Below are 19,068 nucleotides of genomic sequence, written 5' to 3' on the forward strand. Positions count from 1 at the left end.
CTGGCTGCCATGCTATGCCCTTGGAGCTGGGCTGGAGGATTTGGGCTCACACTTCACATTTTCCCTGGCAGTGGAGTCTGGTGTGTGAGAATGATTGGAAGACGCCCCTTACTACCTCCCTGTTCTTCGTAGGCGTGCTCCTCGGCTCCTTTGTGTCTGGGCAGCTGTCAGACAGGTAAGAGTACTGGGCGGGAGGAAGGGTGATTGTCAATTCATTGCCTGTCTTGGGGTTGGACTGAATTTAGGGTATTTTCACCCAGAGAAAGGGAGGCCCCTTAGGCCACCAAGTGAGTGATAGGAGGAACCATGATGTCTCCTCTGTCCTCTGCCCTCAGCCCCTTGCGGGGACTCATTGAAAAGTGGAGCCCTTATATCACCAAACCCCTCGAAAATGTACACTGCTGCCTCCCCACTGCCTCCCCACCCCACCCCTAGCTCTTGGATGCCTTGTGATCTATCCACAACCAGCCATCAGCCAGAGTCAGGGCCAGACTCTGGGGAGTACCCTTCCCTAACAGTGCACCCACCTCTGCTGTGGGTCAGGCCCCTGGCTGGACACTGGGGCCACAGAGCTGACCCAGGCTGGTTCTGGGCCTCCTGGGGCACAGAGTCAGGAGGAGACAGCATCGCAGCTCTGGGAGATGTGCCCTCACTGGCCCTTGAATGTTCTTGGGTATCAGAGCAGGGAGGTGGGAATGCTCAATGTCAGTCTTGGGGAAGGCTTCCCAGAGGAGTGGCTGTCCCTCCCCCAGTCATGAAGCCCAGTGGGACCCCAGACCCAACAGACTGAGAACTGAGTTTGGAAGATGGGGTGGGAGACTGTTCTGCTCATACCTGTGTTCCCTTCTAGCCATTGGACACTATCAGAAAGTCAAATTAAGACTTATTAAAAAAAAAAGACTTAAGCCAACTATAGTGTCATTAATGGATGTTGCTGGAAGCTACACTTTCCATAGAGCAGTGGTTCCCAATTTGGGATGCACAGTAGAGAATATTTTTAAGTCCCAATACCCAAACTGCATCCAATTGTCTACATCCGGACGATAAGCATGTTGGAAGGCAGGTGCTGGCACCGGTATTTTTTAAAGCTCTCTTGATTCCGGGCGCAGCCAAGGTTGGAAACCACTGACATAGAAGGACTCTTGGTTCTGGATTGACAGAATTCTCATGTTGTTGATGTTAGATGTATCTGCAATCTATACTCACATTCCAGAAATATGATGGCAGCTTCTACCTATGACTCATTCTAAAGAGTAGATTTCCACATGGTCCTTGCATAAGCTGCTCTGTGCTTTCAAGATACAGGAGGCTCAGAATCTCAGAAGTTACCTCCTGGGCAGATGGATGCCTGAGGCCTCACCAAGGAAGAACCTGGGAGGGTATGACAGTAAGGAAGCCTGTCACAGCCCTGAGAAAAACAAAGTCTGCAGCAGTGCCTGACTCAGAGTTTCCACATGCCCTTATGACAGTGCTGCTGTGAACTTCACGGGCCATGTCTTGTCCTGTGCTGTACTCTACAGGTTTGGCAGAAAGACCATCCTCTTCACAACCATGGCTGTGCAGACTGGCTTCAGCTTCCTGCAGATTTTTTCCATCAACTGGGAGATGTTCACCATGTTATTTGTCATCGTCGGCATGGGCCAGATCTCCAACTATGTGGTGGCCTTCATACTAGGTAGGAATGGCTTCTGACCTACAGGGCTCCTTGCAACCCTCTGAGAGGCCTAGGAAGAGGGGGCCACTGGAGAGGGCACAGGGAGTGCTCTTAGCACAGAAGGAAGCACCTCATCTCATGGGCTGTGCTTCCAAAATGTGATCAGCCTCGGGGATATATGTGCTGGTGGTGGAGGCTCTAGCCACTGGTGCTTTGATGGGTCGCAGGCAAGGCAGGCACGCACAGGGAGCCAGCTCCGTGCTGGGCCCTGAAATGTGACAATGAAGAAGAGCTGCAGCTGGTAAGAACCAGCCAGGTAATAACTGAGACACATTTCAGGAACACAGGGCTCGGGAGAGGGACAGACGAGGGGATCTTGAGGGAGAGACAGCCTAGGGGTGTCTTTGATCTGAGCTATGAAAGCTTGAGGTTTCTGCCTGGGCTGGGGCTAAAGGGTGTTCCTGGCAGCTGGGCATGGCCCATGGAGGTACTCAGGGTAGTTGGTGTGCCCAGTACACAGGTGGAGGAGGCACATGCAGACAGGAGTCCAGTGCCAGCCAGCCATCATTGGGCAGATCTGGCCTCACCCCTAAGTCAGAGCCCACCCCCAGAGCATATCAGCTGCATGCAGGACAAGCCTTACTGCTGAGAGCAGCCCTATCTCCTAGCAGCACCCTTGCTTCTGGAATATCAGGCTGCATGAGGGGGACTCACAAGCTAAAGGTCGTGAGGAGGACCCCAGGGCCTTTACCAGCTTTTCCTGGGAGGCAGCAGGGTGAGCTCCGGGCAGGGTGATAAGGGTCATCTGCAGGAGTGAGAGTCCCCAGCAGGCTCTCTGAGCCCACCTGCTCCCTCTGAGCAGGTGAGAGAAAGGGAGATGGGGGCACATCTGGGATAATAGACACCAATTCCCATAATCTCCAGTGTGATCATATTTCCTTGTTGGCTGTCCCAGTTTGTCCCTATTGTCACAGCGTAATTACCACTAGTGCCCCTTTAATGTAAGTCTAATGATTCTTCTTGTCTCAAAAGTCTGCATCTAGTAAGATGATTCTGGTCACTTTTGAGATTCTGGATGACTCGTTGGCTTTTGAGATCCTGTGTTCTCTTAGTTGAGGGTGTGTACACCCTGTCACATTGCCAAGATGGAACTGTTCAAATTCCACTCCTTTAATCATTTGTGAAGAGCCCCTCTCCACAGGCCCAGCCTCAGTGTCTGAAGAGGGAGAAGGGGAGGGTATGCTGAAGCCACACGGCCCCCACAGAAGCACCCTCTTCAGCAGGCCCCAGCAGGATGAGGCCTCTCTCCTCCCTGCAGAGGGAAGGAGGGGAGCAAGATTTTCTTAAAGAGGGTCATTTGAGGAGAGGACCCAGAAAGCTTCCAGCCAGTGGTACTGGAAACTTGAGATTGGAGGAATTCAGGACAGAAGTTAATACCTCCTGATGCCTGATGGCCCCAAGGACACAGGGCTCTTGGACACAGCAGAGCCTGTTGTTCTCATGGTTTAAACCCTGCAGATTCCTTGTTCCTTTTGATGACCGCCCTATACCTGGAAAGCCCAATGGGTAGCTTTGCTTGGGCCAGAACATACCAGAGACTAAACAGAGGAATCTGCCTGATGCCAGCAGAGCCCTTTAGGAGGACCTAAAGAGTCACCTGAAATGGAAGGGCACAAGGTCATAGTGAAGCCAGAGAAGCCCTGTCATTGGGATCAGGAGCCAGGTGGCGTCTGTGCCATGCACGGCATCCCCCAGGTCCTGCGGAATGGCAGCATTGAGACCTGCCTTTCCAGGGGTAAAGGGTGCTTCTGGAGCCATGGAGCCTCCCCTGTGTGAGTGTATGCGGCCAGGAGGGCCCACCTCAGGCCTCCTGCAAGAAAGTCCCTGCCCAGCTGACCTTGACACTACAACCAACTTCCCTCCCTGCTCCCCATGATGAGACGAGTGAGAAGGCCAAGGGGAAAGTAAGATCTGTAAGATCAGTCAGAACCTAGATGTACAAGCCAGAAATCAGTGGGTGGGACACTGGGTATAGCAGGCTCCCCATCAGCCTGGTCCAGGGCTGTGGTAGGGTGCTCTGGGAGCCTCCCTGGCTATAGTGTTACTCTACTGTGCTCTGCAGGAAACTGCTGACTTTTGTGCACTGGTATGAGCCTCTTTATACTGGGTTCTCAGGCCTGAACGTTTCAGAGTGTCGCTGAGAACCAACCTGCCCCCTGGAGCAGGCAGACTCGCTCGTCAGCGCCTGGGGTGGGGTGGGGTGGGGCAGACTCGGCGGAGGCTGACTTCTGGCAGTGCAGCAGCGCTCTCTGGTGTTCCAGGCCTAGCATAGTCAAATTCTGGGTTTTATTTAACTAAAAGAAACCTAAGCTTTGGATCCGGTCTGCATTCTGTCTGGGCCTTCCCTTTTGCCCTCTGGCTCTAGGGAAGGGTTGGCAAGAGGCTGTGATGATAATCTCCCGTTTTAGGATTCTTCACATTAATTCAGGAAGCTGAATTACTCCCACTCTGAAAGCAATGCAAAAATGGATCCTCTCCTTGCTCTGCTTTTTAACAATTATAAAGCCTGCCAGAGTCACAGGAGACAAGAAAAAGAAAGGAAGGAACAGTGCTACTTAAAGGAACAGAACGTGGATACACCTGGAAGTGAGGGAGCTGCCAGAATGATGCTTGTTCAGGAGGAAGTGACCACTCAGGACCAAGGACACTGGCCCTACCCACAGTCTAGCTCCCCCTCACAATCTCCTACTGTTTCCCAGAAACAACGCCTTTGACCTGTCCACAGCCTCTGGGTGAAATGCCAGCGGCATCCTCCTTTATCTCTCATAACCAGCTGCTTGAATTTATTTTGTCTCCTGTCTTGACTGATCCATTAATTCAGTATTTTCCCAGTACTCCTAACATCAACCTCCTCTGCAATATTTGTTCCAGCATGCTGAACTATTTAAAGTTCTGCTTCCTTTGAGGTCTAAATGTATTCTTCCTTTTGATAAGTACATAACTGATGGCATCTTCCTTTATAACTTTGGCTACCCGGAAGCTCAGGCTGTATCAACTATGCAGCCTTTATCAGCCACAGAGTTTTTTAATGGAGATATCGTTTGCATACCATAATGTTAACTCTTTAAAGGTGTATAATTCAGTGGTTATCAGTGTATTCATAAAGTTGTACGATCATCAACTCTACCTAACTCCAGAACATTGTCATCACCTGCCATTAGCAGTCACTCCCCCACACTCCTCTCTCCCCAGCCCCTGGCAACCACTAATCTACTTCCTGTCTGTGTGGATTTGTCAATTCTGGATGTTTCTGATAAATGGAATCATACAATATGTGGCCTTTGTGACTGACTTCCTTCACTTAATGTTTTCAAGGTTGGTCCATGTTGTAGCATGACTCAGTATTCCATTGTATGGAGATGCCACATTTTGTTCATCTCTTCATCAGCTGATGGACAACTGGGTTGTTTCCACTCTCTGACCAATTTGGAGAATGTTGCTATCAACATTTGAGTACAAGTTTTTTGTGGATCTGTTTTCAGTTCTCTTGGGTATGTACCTAGGAGTGGACTTGCTGGGTCAGGTGGGAATTTTATGTTTTACCATTTAAGGAACTGCCAGACCGTTTGCCAAAGTGATCCATTACATATTTTTGTTCTTTTCTCCAAGGCATAGCTTTTCACCTTTCTTTGTATTTTACTTTAACATTACCATTATTTTATTTTATTCAAATTATAAGCTACCTCAAAACCTTCAAGGGATGAGGTGGGATATAAATACATTAAAAAGATGCTGAAATTTGCTGGCAGCCCTTGTTTGCACTGAACTGTGTAAGGGAAGAACCGGGGGGACCCAGGGAGGAGGAAGGACTCACTCCTGTCTGTCGTCAAGGGGCTCACATCTGGTCGGCAGAGGCAGCCATTGCAGTTGTTATAGAGAATGCGGGTCATGGCCTAGGAGTGTTGGGAGGAGCTCCTGTAAATTTTCTGGGTATATGCAGAAATAGGAAAGGTTACTTTTAACTAGAATGATCTGTGAAAGTTTGTAGAGGAGAGAGAGGAAGCAAGGGAATATCTGCTGTTTTGATGAGAATTCGGAGTATTTTCCGGGGAGCAAAGAGAGCTTCTGCTGTCTTCCACCGGGTCTCTTGGTCAAAGGCACTGTACTTTCCAACATTCCCCTGACATCTGGCACATGTCAACTGTTTGAGCAGGATGAAAGAATTAATTATTCCTGAGTACCTACCACATGCCAGACACTTGACTAGGCCCTTTATCTACATTATCTCAGGCCTCATAACAATAGCTCCATGAAGTAGGACTTGTCAAAGTCACTCTAGTAGCAAATGAGCATCAAGGAGCCCAGGCTCTGCACATGACTAATGGAGGCCACTCCTATCCTAGGGCCCTTGGGTCCTGCCCCATATCCTGGCAACTGCACCACAGTCTTGTTTCTTGAGCTGGGGTCTGCAGACCTCTGTTTGTCATTCATGGAGTGGCAGGTCCTGCCTCCAAGTGAAATGGATCCAGTGGTTCCTGGGCTGACTGCCACAGAAGGGCCCTGATCAACATGGTAGTAAGCCTGGCACTCTCTGAGTCACTCCCTCTTGGAGAAAGTGCTCAGATTCTGGTGGCGGTGACGGGCAGTGGGCAAACACTCCTGGCCAAGACATGCCTCTTTGGCTTAGATGTCAGAGTCTCACTCCCAAGTGGTACTCAGAGGCCCAACCAGACCAAGACCAAGTGGGCTTTGTCCTAGGAGTAAAAACCTAGGGGGTAAAGGAGGCCAGGACAAGGATCCCCAGTCAGCGGAGCCAGAAGTCACCAGTCACCTATCTCACTGCCATGGAGTTTCTGGCACCTGCAGGCCGTGAAACGTCTGCAGGAAACAGGACTCCTCTCCCAGTGTCCCTCAGAGGGGGCTGGTTGGCCTCTAGTGAGTTCAAAAACCAGCCCAGGTGGGGAAAACACAAATCCTAACTTCTAAAAGGCAGGTGTGGCCTCACCCATCTCCCACACGTCTCCACTAGGACCTCAGTTGAAGGACTGCTTGACAGGGCCAAGGCTTTGTTCCCAGGTAATTTTTTTTCCTGGGCAGTATCCACAGGTCAAACTGATCAGGCTTAAAACCTGGCTGTCCCACTGAGTACATATGTGTGAATTTAGGCAATTTGCTTCAACTCTTTAAGTCTCAGCTGATAATGTATAAAATAGAAGTAGTATTAGTTCTTATATAATTGTTGTGAAGACTCAAAGAGATAATATATGTAAACGCTCAGTCTGGAACCTGGCTCGAAGTGCCTCCTCAAAACACTGCTAGCTACAAAGATGATGATGACGGTGTTCAAGGCAGGGCGATTGTCTGGAAGGTCAGTGAGCAGGAAGTCGTGCTAACAAGGAACTATTCAGGTTTGTGCCACCTGTGTTGCTCCACAGAAAGGCAGAGGGGTAGATTTATGAAGCTTCTGTCCCCCATGGGTACTCTGCAAAGTTAGAACAACTCTGTTCTGGCCTGAGATCCAAGCTTAGAGGGGGAGATTATCCAAGAATCCAGTGGTGTAACTTCTCTCTCTTCTCTCATCAGGGTCATGGGAGTGTGAGGGAGCTCCCTTGGTCTCATGAGTCTACAAGATTCTCACTTGGTCCTGGGCACTTTCTCTTTTCCACAGTCACATCCTCTGCTGCTTCACCTCTGGATCTCTGCTTAAGAATAAATCACCCCCTATTCATTCTCATGTCATAATAATCACAGCCGAAGTGTTTAGAAACCATGGCATGGTGAGTCTTCTTATGGAGTGGTAGGAAGGTCATTAATGAGGTAAGAAAATATCTGGAAACAACAGTCACGATCCTGAAAGAAGTCTGGCCCTATTCCTGGAAATGAGCTTAGAGGCTGAGAAATGCCCTGGGTGGTTAGGGCTGTTGTCTGCAGTCCGGGTTGTGAGAGGTACACAATCCTGGCCATTTCTATCAGTCTGGCTTTTAGAAATGGCTGTTCAAGAGGGAACCACTGAGGTACATCTTCAGTTATGCTGAGTGAAGAAGAAGAAGAGAGGTGAGGACAGGAACAGGTAGGAGGTGAGAAAGGAAAACCAACAGAAGTAGTAATTTTACTGCTTCTCTGCAATTAGCCCTTAATTCCTTAGCCTGGGTTCAGGGCATCTAAACACAATTGAAAAACTCTCTCTTGAAAGCTAAGCCTGAATGACCTTCGAATGATCTATTTTGTAATTTCTGGGCTGCTTCTCGGTAGTGGTGGGCAGATCTCAAACAAAAGACGGAGCTGTTGCCATTGGCCAGATCTCCGCCCTGGGGCAGAAGACCAAGAGTGAACTCTGGGTAAAGGGCCTGGAGTTTTGTGACAACAGAAGGAGCTTGTTCTTGGACTCCCTGTCTCAAATCAAGCACTCCAAGGAGCAGGCAACATCTCTGGAAGAAGTGGGGCTGAGCGATCCAGTGTGGTGCTGAGCAGAGCAGGAGCCTTTCCCAGAACAGGGCCGGATGCCAAGTAGTCTTGGACCTTTGTGGTGTTCTGGGAAAGCTCTGTGAGCTCCTTCTGTGTGTGGACAGCTCCAGGGCTGCCGCCTGCCAGGCGGGAAGAGCAGCTTCTTCTTGTCTTTCATTGGGCTGTATGGACTGTGACTGCCTGGGGCTGAGCCCTGGGCACAGTGTAGCTGCAGCAGAATTCAGTTCTGGGTGCTGGGGCCCTGCTCTGTGCACCTCCAGAGCCAGCTGGATCCTCTTTATCATTTCTCAGGGCTCAAGGGTGGCTAAGGGTGTCCTAACACAACTCAGTAACTGAACTCTCCACTGTTTCCGAGAGACCCGTGTCTGCTTATTTACAGTGGAGAATTGTGGGAAAGGCTGAATGCCCCATAATCCACTCGCCCTCAGAAGAGCCCCCCCACCCCCCCGCCCCGGTCTCCTGGGACACCCTTTCTGCTCCTTACTCCGGGGCTCTTAACTTTGGAAATGTGGCATCCTCAGAAGAGGTTACCTCTTAGGGCTGGGAGTGATGTTCCTATGACTTGAGGAAGCCTTTAAAAAAAAAAAATCTGTGGCTCCTTTAAAATCTCATGAAAACTCATCCTTCTATGAGGTGGTAAGTCTTGGGTCACGTCCCACCTTCCTCCACCCTGACCGCTCCTGCTCTGGGCCATGAGGCAAACACCTTTTCCCTTTTCTAAGTGGTTATGTTTTAAACTCTAACTGCCAGGTAATGATGTAAAAAGCAAATATTAAAGTGAGTTAAAATGCTAATACTCCTCCCTTGTTTTGAACAGGAACAGAAATTCTTGGCAAGTCAGTTCGTATTATATTCTCTACGTTAGGCGTGTGCACATTTTTTGCAGTTGGCTACATGCTGCTGCCGCTGTTTGCTTACTTCATCAGAGACTGGCGGATGCTTCTGCTGGCGCTGACGGTGCCGGGGGTGCTGTGCTTCCCGCTGTGGTGGTGAGTGTGGCTCCGTCCCAGACAGCCCCCTGCTGCGAGCCAGCAGCCTGGAGCCCAGAGCCTGGGGCTGACCGTGGCGTGGGCTTGCTGATCTCACTGGAACAGGCTGGGGCCTCGAAGCCCAGAGACCGTTTGGCTCTTTGGGGTGGGCCTATGTGCTGGGGTTTGATTCCCCACCATCCCACAAAGCACCATTCTCAGGAAACCCAGTCCCCCTGAGGCTCTCCCCCCGCTTATCTGTTACTGGTGGTGATTGTTTGTGGAGATGGTCTGTTGGCTTTTGTTATTTTTAACTCTGCCCCCCTGCTCTTCTGACACTTTTCTCTCGCTAGGAAATCTTGTTCTCCTCATGGCTACAACTAATGTAACTTCCTCAAACTTCCCTGTCGCGTGATGATTAGCGTCTGAGATGTCACTGTTTATCTGCTTTGTCTTGAAGGGCGAGAGAACTCCTTCTGTTTACCCTTCAACCAAATTTTGGCACGTCAGTGTGGGAATAACAAAGTGTTGAGACACTGGCCCCAGTTTCACCCAGTATGGCTATGGGGAAGATTTTAGGTGAGAGAACAAATTAAGAATGATGGAATAAGGTCGCAGCCATACCCTTTTTGGGGAGGGATTCCCCATTTCTTTGATTTTTCCATATTTAAGCAAAAGGAAAGGGGATTTTTCCCATTATGGGGTCTGGTGCTCTCTCTCTCTCTCTCTCTCTCTCTGTCATTAATTAGTTCTGGTTTGGTTTCATGATGTTAAAATCAAATCTCCCAGCAGTGACTGGTTTTACTGAACTGCTTTATCTCTACTGGCTCACACACAATGAAAGTTTCTCTGATCATTTTTTAGAGCTCAGAGGTTAGACTAGCCCTCGTGGTTGCCCTGTCCTGTGGACACACTGCCTGAGGAAGTTTCCTAGAAGGGCCTTCATCTTGCTGCAACTGTTAGACAGCTGTAGAGGCTGACAGGTAGTACCTCTTGACCTCGTTGGACCAGATGGCTCTTGTTAGACCACTCCAAACTACTGTCCTTTTATGACCTCTAAGACTGCTATGATTTACCAGTGCAGATTCTTGGCATGGGTGTGTATGGGGGAGAGAGAACACTTTTTTTCTTACTTCCCTAGAATTTGAGAGACAGTGTGTTAGAGGTTAGATACTCTTCTGATTTCCTGACCCAGTCTGAGAGCAGGGCAAGTTTCTGGAATGAGAATCAGCCCAGCAGCAGCAGCATCATTATCATCGTCATACCCTCTGTCCCTCTCTCCACAACCCCCCTGCTCACTGAGTTTATTTTAAAAGATGTCTTGTCTTGAGTCTCTCAAGACGCAAGACAAGATTATTCAAAGGTTAGTTTCTGCCTCTTCCAATGAATGATTTTTAGTAATCTGTGTTCTTTGGCTCTAGTTGTCACTTTGGCATAAGAGACCAGTACTTTTAAAATATGTTATAGCCAACTTTATTACTGTATGATTCTACCAGAGAGAGAGAGAGAAAGAGCAAAAATAGAAGGGCCCTGACTGACCATAAGGGATTAGTAGGGATTTTAGTTTGTGGGGCTTGGATCTTTGCCTCAGAACCAAATATCACAGCAAGGAACAGCTCTGATAGGTCAGCCTCTTGAGTTTCTAGCACAGAAGGTCCATCCCACAAGGAGCTGCCTTACTCTTTCCCTGAGAAGAGTTGTTCCTCTATTGCCCATGGGCTGGTTGGTAAGTGTTCCTAGCTGTGGGCACATTGTACCAGGGACAGGACTGCCCCAGAGAGAGGGCAACCCGGGGCCAGGACAAACATGCTAAGTGCTTGTCCTGAAAGTTTAACAAGAGTTTTACCATTTTCCTATAAAAATAAAATAGCTTCTTTTGAACATCTTGTCCTTGAAGGTGGGACTTCCTGAAGCAGTGCCCATCTATCCGGGTGGGCTGGGTTGATGTGGGGATTGCTTTGAGCTACTGTGACCTCTGCTGCCTACTTAATATGTATTATAGACTCTCCAGCAACACCCTTCCCCTGTTCAATTTGAATTAAATCTACCGAGAGGCTATAGTGTACAACCTTATTTGGCCCTCCACTAACTTGAAATGATCAGCTAGACTTAATTCTTTATGCACCAAGAAACCATGGCAATTCAAAAGTAGAGATCGCAGCAATCCTGAGTACAGTGGGCTGAAAATGGAGCCACTGCAGGTGGTTTGGGGATTTTTTATGTCTCAAATTTCCTTTAAAAGGCTTGGCAGTAAGTGATCACAGGTACAAATGGACTATGTGTATAGTGGGTGGGGAAGGAGCCCATAGGTGCAACATGGGGAAAGCTTTGCAACATCTAGCTGACTAAACATTAGGAACCTGAGACCAGCGATGGCACTCTGAGCTTGTAGTAAGAAAGGTAGGATATTTCTAAGAACAACCTGGTTGGGGAAAGATACCTCTCAGAAGTAGAAGTGCCCATGCTGTATATAGTGGCTGTGGGGTAAGACCTCTAATTCTTCACTAATACAGTTGCCAGTAGCCACATGCAATGATTTAAATTAAAATTAATTAAAAGTAAATAAAGTATAAAATTCGTTTCTTCAGTCACACTAGTCACACCAGCTCAATAACCACATGTGGTTAGCGGTTGCTGTATTGGATAGCGCAGATACAGAACACCAGTGGAAGTTCTCTTGGACAGCACAGCTCTAATTACTGAAACGGAGTGGCCTAACATCATCACAGTTGCTACAGGGACCAACCAAGGGATATATTCCAAAAAATGCAGACTGGGTTCATTTTTCAACCCATGTGCTTGTAGTAGGCTAGGGACAGAAGCTGGGGGTTGGCTATTCGATATGTTGTGTTTTGCTCTGAGATAATTCCTATTGAGGCTTTGGAGGGGCCTATTAATTATAGGAGGACTATATCTGCTACATATAATTTATTTTCTAGGATAACTTAATACTGACAAATAAGTAAGGAAAACAAGAGCTGGCAGAAGATTGGCTAAGCAATTCTGAGAAATAAAGATTAGGAAAAAATAGAAAAATTAAAGTATAATAAAAATAAATAGAAATAGAAAAATTAGGAAAGAATAGACGTCAACCATGTTTGAGCATCAGTTAAAAATGTGGATAGATTGTGTAATAAAAAATATGTTTCTAACTAACACAACATTGTTAATCAACTATACTCCAATATAAAAAATTTTTTTAATGTTTCTAGGCATTAAAAAAATAAGACCACATTGGCTGTGGTCTGGTTTGGGTACTCACTGAGCTGAGAATCTGTTGAGAGCCATGCGGCAGCCCACAGGAAGGTGTCAGTGCACTTAACCTCCTCCTCTGACTGCAGGAAAAGCCTGAGAAACACAGATGCCCTCTTTTACCCAATAAACTTGTGAGCATCACCAGCTGGGCACCAGGGATTCTCCTAGGGATAGACACACTGAAAAGATACTAGACTGTGTTTCTTTTATGAGCCACACCGTCTATGAAGTTGTGGATGGTGTTCTCCAGGTGCCCTGGCTTAAACCCCAGTTAATGTTACCCCTTATAGTGTGGCTCTGGCTTCAAGTACAACTAATGATCTGTCTTTTGATTTGATCATAACTTTGAAACTTGAAGGTGCTTTTATTTATTCCTACAAATAATGGAAATCTTATGAGGCCTCCCTCTTGATGTTCTTTAAAAAGACAAACTAGAATTTTACAAAATAAAAATTATTCGGGGGCAACTTACAGTTGATAGCATCAACCTTGCTACTGTGAAAAATTATAAAACATTCAAATGAATTTTAGGTTTATTCCTGAATCTCCCCGGTGGCTGATATCCCAGAGAAGATTTAGAGAAGCTGAAGATATCATCCAAAAAGCTGCAAAAATGAACAATGTAGCTGCCCCAGTGGTGGTTTTTGATCCTGTGGAGGTAAGGATTTGCACATGTTTCCTCCTGAGATCAGTTATGCATTCTTTTTCTTTCAAAGTCTTCTTTATTTTTTAAAATTTATTTATTTATTTGTTTGTTTTTGGCTGCGTTGGGTCTTCGTTGCTGCACACGGGCTTTCTCTAGTTGCAGCGAGTGGGGGCTGCTCTTCATTGCAGTGCGTGGGCTTCTCATTGCAGTGGCTTCTCTTGTTGCAGAGCACGGGCTCTAGGCACGCGGGCTTCAGTAGTTGTGGCACATGGGCTCAGTAGTTGTGGCTCACGGGCTCTAGAGCGCAGGCTCAGTAGTTGTGGCGCACGGGCTTAGTTGCTCCATGGCATGTGGGATCTTCCCGGACTAGGGCTCGAACCCATGTCACGTGCATCGGCAGGCGATTCTTAACCACTGTACCACCAGGGAAGCCCCAGTTATGCATTCTTGATTATGGAATTTAATTTGATTCAATAGGTTTTGAGTGCCTATTATGTACCAGGCACTGTTCAAGGCCTTAGAGACACAATGATGATGAAGTTCTGAGCCCTCCTCAAAGGGCTGTGGACCAATTAAGTGCAATAATATATGTAAACTGCTTAGCATATAGCAAGTGTTGATTAAGTATTAGTTTCCTTCCCTTTTGCAAGGTTATCTCCAACTTTTTATTGGTCTTGCTCCACACCATTGATGCAGCTACATACTGGTGATTTTTGAATGTCCAGATTAAGAGGGAAAAATGTGTTTGAGGGGTATTCCACCCATGGGCTCCCCACTGTACTCTGAATCTTACCAAAGTCTGCTGGGGAAGCTGTACATGTCTTTAGTCTTGCTATGTTGTGTCTAGAACCTTAAGGCCTGAGAGCACAGGCTGGAGGATTCACCCCTGCAGGCGGGAGGCCACGAGGAAAAGCAGATATTCAGTGGAAGCAGATTTGCTTCCTGCCAGTCAGTGAGGATTCACAGTGTCCTTGGCCATGCCTTGTGCCAGCTCCTAGAGAAAACAAGAAAAATTAGAGACATAAGGAGCACAGAATGTAACCAAGAGTGTTAAGAGGATTTGATGGAAGGTAAGTGATGACATGAAGGAGGAAGTCCCCAAGGAGTGGACACTGTGAGCCAGCAGAGAAAGAGAGTAGAGTGACTCAGGGCTGAAGAGGCAGGTCCAAACAAGGGAGGACACTTAGATGGATGGAGAGGATGGGGCAATGGCACTCCTGGCCAGAAGGTCAGGAACTGCTCAGGACACCTCAAGAAGACTATATGCTTCTTAGTCTTTATGCTTGCCCCACCCCAGGACTTTGGAGGGTGGCGAGCACGCCAGTGCTCCACCCTGAGGGCTTCCTCCATTCCTGGCCTTTGCGACCTCTGACAGAAACAGATACCCTGGTGATGGCTGGAGGATTAATTACAGTGGCTATGAGCCCAAGCTCTCAGAGGGCTGCCAGAACAAATATGTCTTAATCCTTTGCTCTTCAGATCAAGAATTCCATTCCCAGCCTTGGTCAATATAACTGGATGCCTGATCCACAGGTCCTGTCTGTGCCTGGTACCACTCCCAGAACCTTCCAGGAGGACTGCTAGTTCCCAGTAGTTTATGCAGGGGCTTTCTTTGTTGGGATAACAGGGTTATACTGCCAGGGGCATGTTCTAGAGTTGTACACTCCACGTAGTGCAGAAGCAAAAAGGTAACATGGCTGTGAGCTGAATGAGGAGGTGTCTGTTTTCGGAAAGAAGGATGCTAATATTTGGGAAGCACCTGCTACAAGGGCAGGTCTGGCACTCTTCCTTCCTTTGTAGTAAAAATTCCTTCCTCAGCCTCTTACTGAACACACATAATAGGGCCACAGAGTCATTGTACTTTATCCTGAGGAGATAAAAGGCTCCACCTCAGAGCCCTGTAACTTTTTAGTTTCAATTCTTTTTTTTAAATTGAAGCATAGTTGATTTACAATATTGTGTTAGTTTCAGGTGTACAGGAAAGTGATTCAGTTATATATACATATTTTTTCAGATTATTTTCCACTATAGGTTATTAAAAGTTATTGACTGTAGTTCCCTATGCTATATAGTAAATCCTTGTTGCTTACCTATTTCATGTATAGTAGTTTGTATCTGTTAATCCCGTAACTCCTAATTTATCCCTCCCACCCTCCTTCATTTTGCCGTTGGTAATCATAAGTTTGTTTTCTATGTCTGTGAGTCTGTTTCTGTTTTGTATGTAGATTCATTTGTATTATTTTTTTGATTCCACATATAAGTTATATAATATTTGTCTTTCTCTGTTTGACTTATTTCACTAAGTGTCATATTCTTTAGATCCATCCATGTTGCTGCATATGACAATATTTCATTCTTTCTTACGACTAGTATTCTATTGTACATATATACCATATCATCTTGAGCCAGTCATCTGTTAATGGGCACTTGAGTTGTCTCCGAGTCTTGGCTATTGTAAATAGTGTATTGATAGTTTCAATTCTAATAAGCTTGATTATCTAGATTCCTAACACATGGCAAGTTAACTTCAGGAAATTAAAAGTCAAGGAAGGAAGCCCATCAACAGCGGTATGAAATTGCCACCAACCACTGACAGCTCACATCTTTTCCTCAATGGTGCAGTAATTATAGTAATAGTTAAAATGTATGGGGCATCTACCATGGTTCAAGTACTATGCTAAGATTTATATATATGATCTCATTTAATCTTCTCAACTCTTGATTATTATACCCATTTTACAGAGAGGTAAACTGAGGCTCATAGAGGATAAATAGTAACTTGCCCAAGGTCCCCTAGTTAACCCATGTGTGTTCTGACACTGAAACAACAACAGGACAAGTATTAAAAGCAAATATGGACCTCAAGGCAGTTTGGGGCTATATGGCGCTACCCACTCAACAGGCCCTAAGGCTCAGTGTGATCCAGGTCACCCACAATGATGCCCATGAGTCAAGGCAAGGCTGTATTAGCAGTCAGGCTTTATGTAAAGAGACAGTGAAGCCAGTGTTATATATTTTAAAGGCTTCTGTCTAAAATGGGCCACAAACATTTTTAAACGTTATAATCATCATATATTTAGATGCCCTTATTCCCTGCAAATTCCAGACTTCTGAGCATGTGATGTGAGACATACATGCATAAGAATATATTGTCATAGCCAAAGATACTTCCTCACCACCTCTCAATCTCATGGTTGTGTGCATTACTTTAACAACAGGAGCTAACCCCCGTGAAGCAGCAGAAAGTTTTCATTCTGGACCTGTTTAGGACTCGGAATATTGGCACAATAACAATTATGTCCTTGCTGCTATGGTAAGTAATAAGAGATCTGGAAATGAGACATGCAAAATGTAAATATACAATTGATTTTCTTTAATTCAGGGGACAAGGTCAAGGCCTGGGTCTTCCTGAGGCAAAATTAAAATTTTAGAATTCTAAGTTATTTGGAAAGGCTTCAATTTAATTCATGGAACTGGATACTGAAAAAAAATGTCACAGGGAACAATATTTAGGTCTGCAATACTGTGACCCACTGGGAAATCGTTCCCTGCTCCTCCTAGAGTTACTGGGATTAAAACTAATGATGTCCCTGATGCCTGAAGCTGAGATGCTAATTCAGCTCCTGCTTCCAGAAGCTATACTGAAAATTAATCGGTGAAGTTAGAATACCCTGAATCCCCACTGCCTGCATTGGAGTTTTGACAAGCTTTTCATACTTGCTCATAGGAATCTACCAAGTGATTTTAAGGCCTAGAAATAACGAACTGACTTTGTAGGCAAGATTTAATAATGTATCTGCCAAGAAATTAGGAAGAAGACAAAAAGAACATGCCTACCCCATGATGGCAGCACAAAAAATGACGGTAATCAGAACAGGTAGAAGATGGTGGTGTGGAAAGATGCAGAGTTCGCGTATCCTCACAACTAGGGCGTCTGCCAGATGCTGGTGGGGGACCCCAACACCCAAGGAGATGGGAAGAACCCCCAAGTGCACCAGTAGAACATGGGAGGACTGAGCCGGGGAAGGAGAAGTGGAGGCCAGACAGGACTGGCACCCCTGAGGGGTGGCTCAGAGTGGGGGAGAGGTTCCCATGCCTGGAGGGACCCTCAGGGGCTTGGATCAGGGGGAGCACACCCAGTGTTTCCCCTGCTGAATCGGCTGGGGAAGTCTGCCCAGCTCTCGAGCCAGGTCCTATGCTCTCAGAGGTCCCCTCCAGGCTGGGTTGGTCCTGGGGGTGTAGGAGGGAGGCTGGACGAGAACAGGAGAGGCAGCTGGGAGGGGCCCTCCAGGATGGGAGGAGCAAGAGAGGAGCAGAGGGTATTTGCCCTACCCACTCGAGCCCAGGAAGCTTGCTGGGCTCCCAGGTGGGTTCCCCCACCCTCTGAGACCAGAGGCGATGGGCATGCCTGAGCCCCTTCTTCTCTGTTGAGCCTAAGCCCCACCCCCAGTGCCCCCCAGGGCCTTTTCCAGCCCTGTGGGTCCTAAGCATAGGCCCTGCCCACTGCCCAAACCTTGACCCTGCTTAGGCCCTGCCCTCCACAGCCAAGGCCTTTTCCACCTTTTTTTTTTTCTCCATCTCTTTTTTAATATCATGGCTCTGTTTTACCTTCCAGTTGTTGTTTCACCTATATTTTTATTTTTATATTTTTTCTAACATATCTGTCAGTTTCCTAGTCTAATTTTATTTTCTACTTTGTTATTGTTGTTTTTTGTTTTTTGTTTTTTGCCACACCACGCAGCTTGTGGGATCTTGGTTCATGACCCAGGGGTCGGGCCAAAGCTCCTGTGGTGGGAGCTCCAAGTCCGAACCACTGGACAAACAGAGAACCTCAGACCCCAGGGTATATTTATTGCAGTGAGGTCTCCTGGAGGTCCTCATCTCAGCACCAAGACCCAGCTCTACCCAACAGCCTACAAACTCCAGTGTTGGAAGCCTCAGGCCAAACAACCAGTAAGACAGAAACACAATCCCAGTCATAAAAAAAAGGAAAAAAAATGAGACAGCAAAAAAATACGTCACAGACGAAGGAGCAAGGTAAAAACCTACAAGACCAAATAAATGAAGAGGAAATAGGCAATCTACCTGAAAAAGAATTCAGAGTAATGATAGTAAAGATGATTCAGAATCTTGGAAATAGAATGGAGGCACAGATTGAGAAAATACAAGAAATGTTTAACAAAGATCTAGAAGAACTAAAGAACAAACGAACAGATGAGCAACACAATAACTGAAATGAAAAATACACTAGAAGGAATCAATAGCAGAATAACTGAGGCAGAAGAACGAATAAGTGAGCTGGAAGACAAAATGGTGGAAGTAACTGCTGAGAAGCAGAATAAAGAAAAAAGAATGAAAAGAATTGAAGACAATCTCAGAGACCTCTGGGACAACACTAAACGCACCAACATTCTAATTATAGGGGTCCCAGAAGAAGAGAAAAAGAAAGGATCTGAGAAAATATTTGAAGAGATTATAGTGGAAAACTTCCCTAACATGGGAAAGGAAATAGTCACCCGAGTCCAGGAAGTACAGAGAGTCCCATACAGGATAAACCCTAGGAGAAACACACCAAGACACATATTAATCAAACTAACAAAAATTAAATTCAAAGAAAATATATTAAAAGCAGCAAGGGAAAAACAAAAAATAACATACAAAGGAATCCCCATGAGGTTATCAGCTGATTTTTCAGCAGAAACTGCAGGTCAGAAGGGAGTGGCAGGATATACTTAATGTGATGAAAGAGAAAAACCTACAACCAAGATTACTCTATCTGGCAAGGATCTCATTCAGATTCGATGGAGAAATCAAAAGCTTTTCAGACAAGCAAAAGCTAAGACAATTCAGCACCACCAAACCAGCTTTACAACAAATGCTAAAGAAACTTCTCTAGGCAGGAAGCACAGCGAAGAAAAAGACCCACAAAAACAAACTCAGGGGCTTCCCCGGTGGCACAGTGGTTGAGAGTCTGCCTGCCAATGCAGGGGATGCGGGTTCATGCCCCGGTCCGGGAAGATCCCACATGCCGCGGAGCAGCTGGGCCCGTGAACCATGGCCACTGAGCCTGCGCATCCGGA

The 19,068-nt window shown here is 46.5% G+C and overlaps 1 protein-coding gene across 3 annotated transcripts in view; it reads left to right on the forward strand.

The window, feature by feature from the left end:
• LOC114892670 (solute carrier family 22 member 4) overlaps positions 1-16,305 on the forward strand; it is a 32,372-nt gene extending 16,067 nt beyond the window's left edge. Inside the window, exons 2-6 of one of the 3 annotated variants that reach the window (XM_029217867.1) lie at positions 72-175; positions 1,521-1,675; positions 8,937-9,108; positions 12,874-13,000; positions 16,207-16,305. In XM_029217867.1, coding sequence (XP_029073700.1) covers positions 72-175; positions 1,521-1,675; positions 8,937-9,108; positions 12,874-13,000; positions 16,207-16,305 — 657 coding nt within the window. Of the gene's footprint in view, positions 1-71; positions 176-1,520; positions 1,676-8,936; positions 9,109-9,547; positions 9,640-12,873; positions 13,001-16,206 lie in introns of those variants that run through there. The other 2 variants (XR_003792765.1, XM_029217868.1) reach the window with 2 other exon arrangements.
• Positions 16,306-19,068: the final 2,763 nt, after the last annotated feature.

This window comes from Monodon monoceros, unplaced genomic scaffold (genome assembly GCF_005190385.1).
Source record: "Monodon monoceros isolate NGI ecotype Baffin Bay Population unplaced genomic scaffold, NGI_Narwhal_1 Super_Scaffold_12, whole genome shotgun sequence".
Lineage (NCBI taxonomy): Eukaryota > Metazoa > Chordata > Mammalia > Artiodactyla > Monodontidae > Monodon > Monodon monoceros.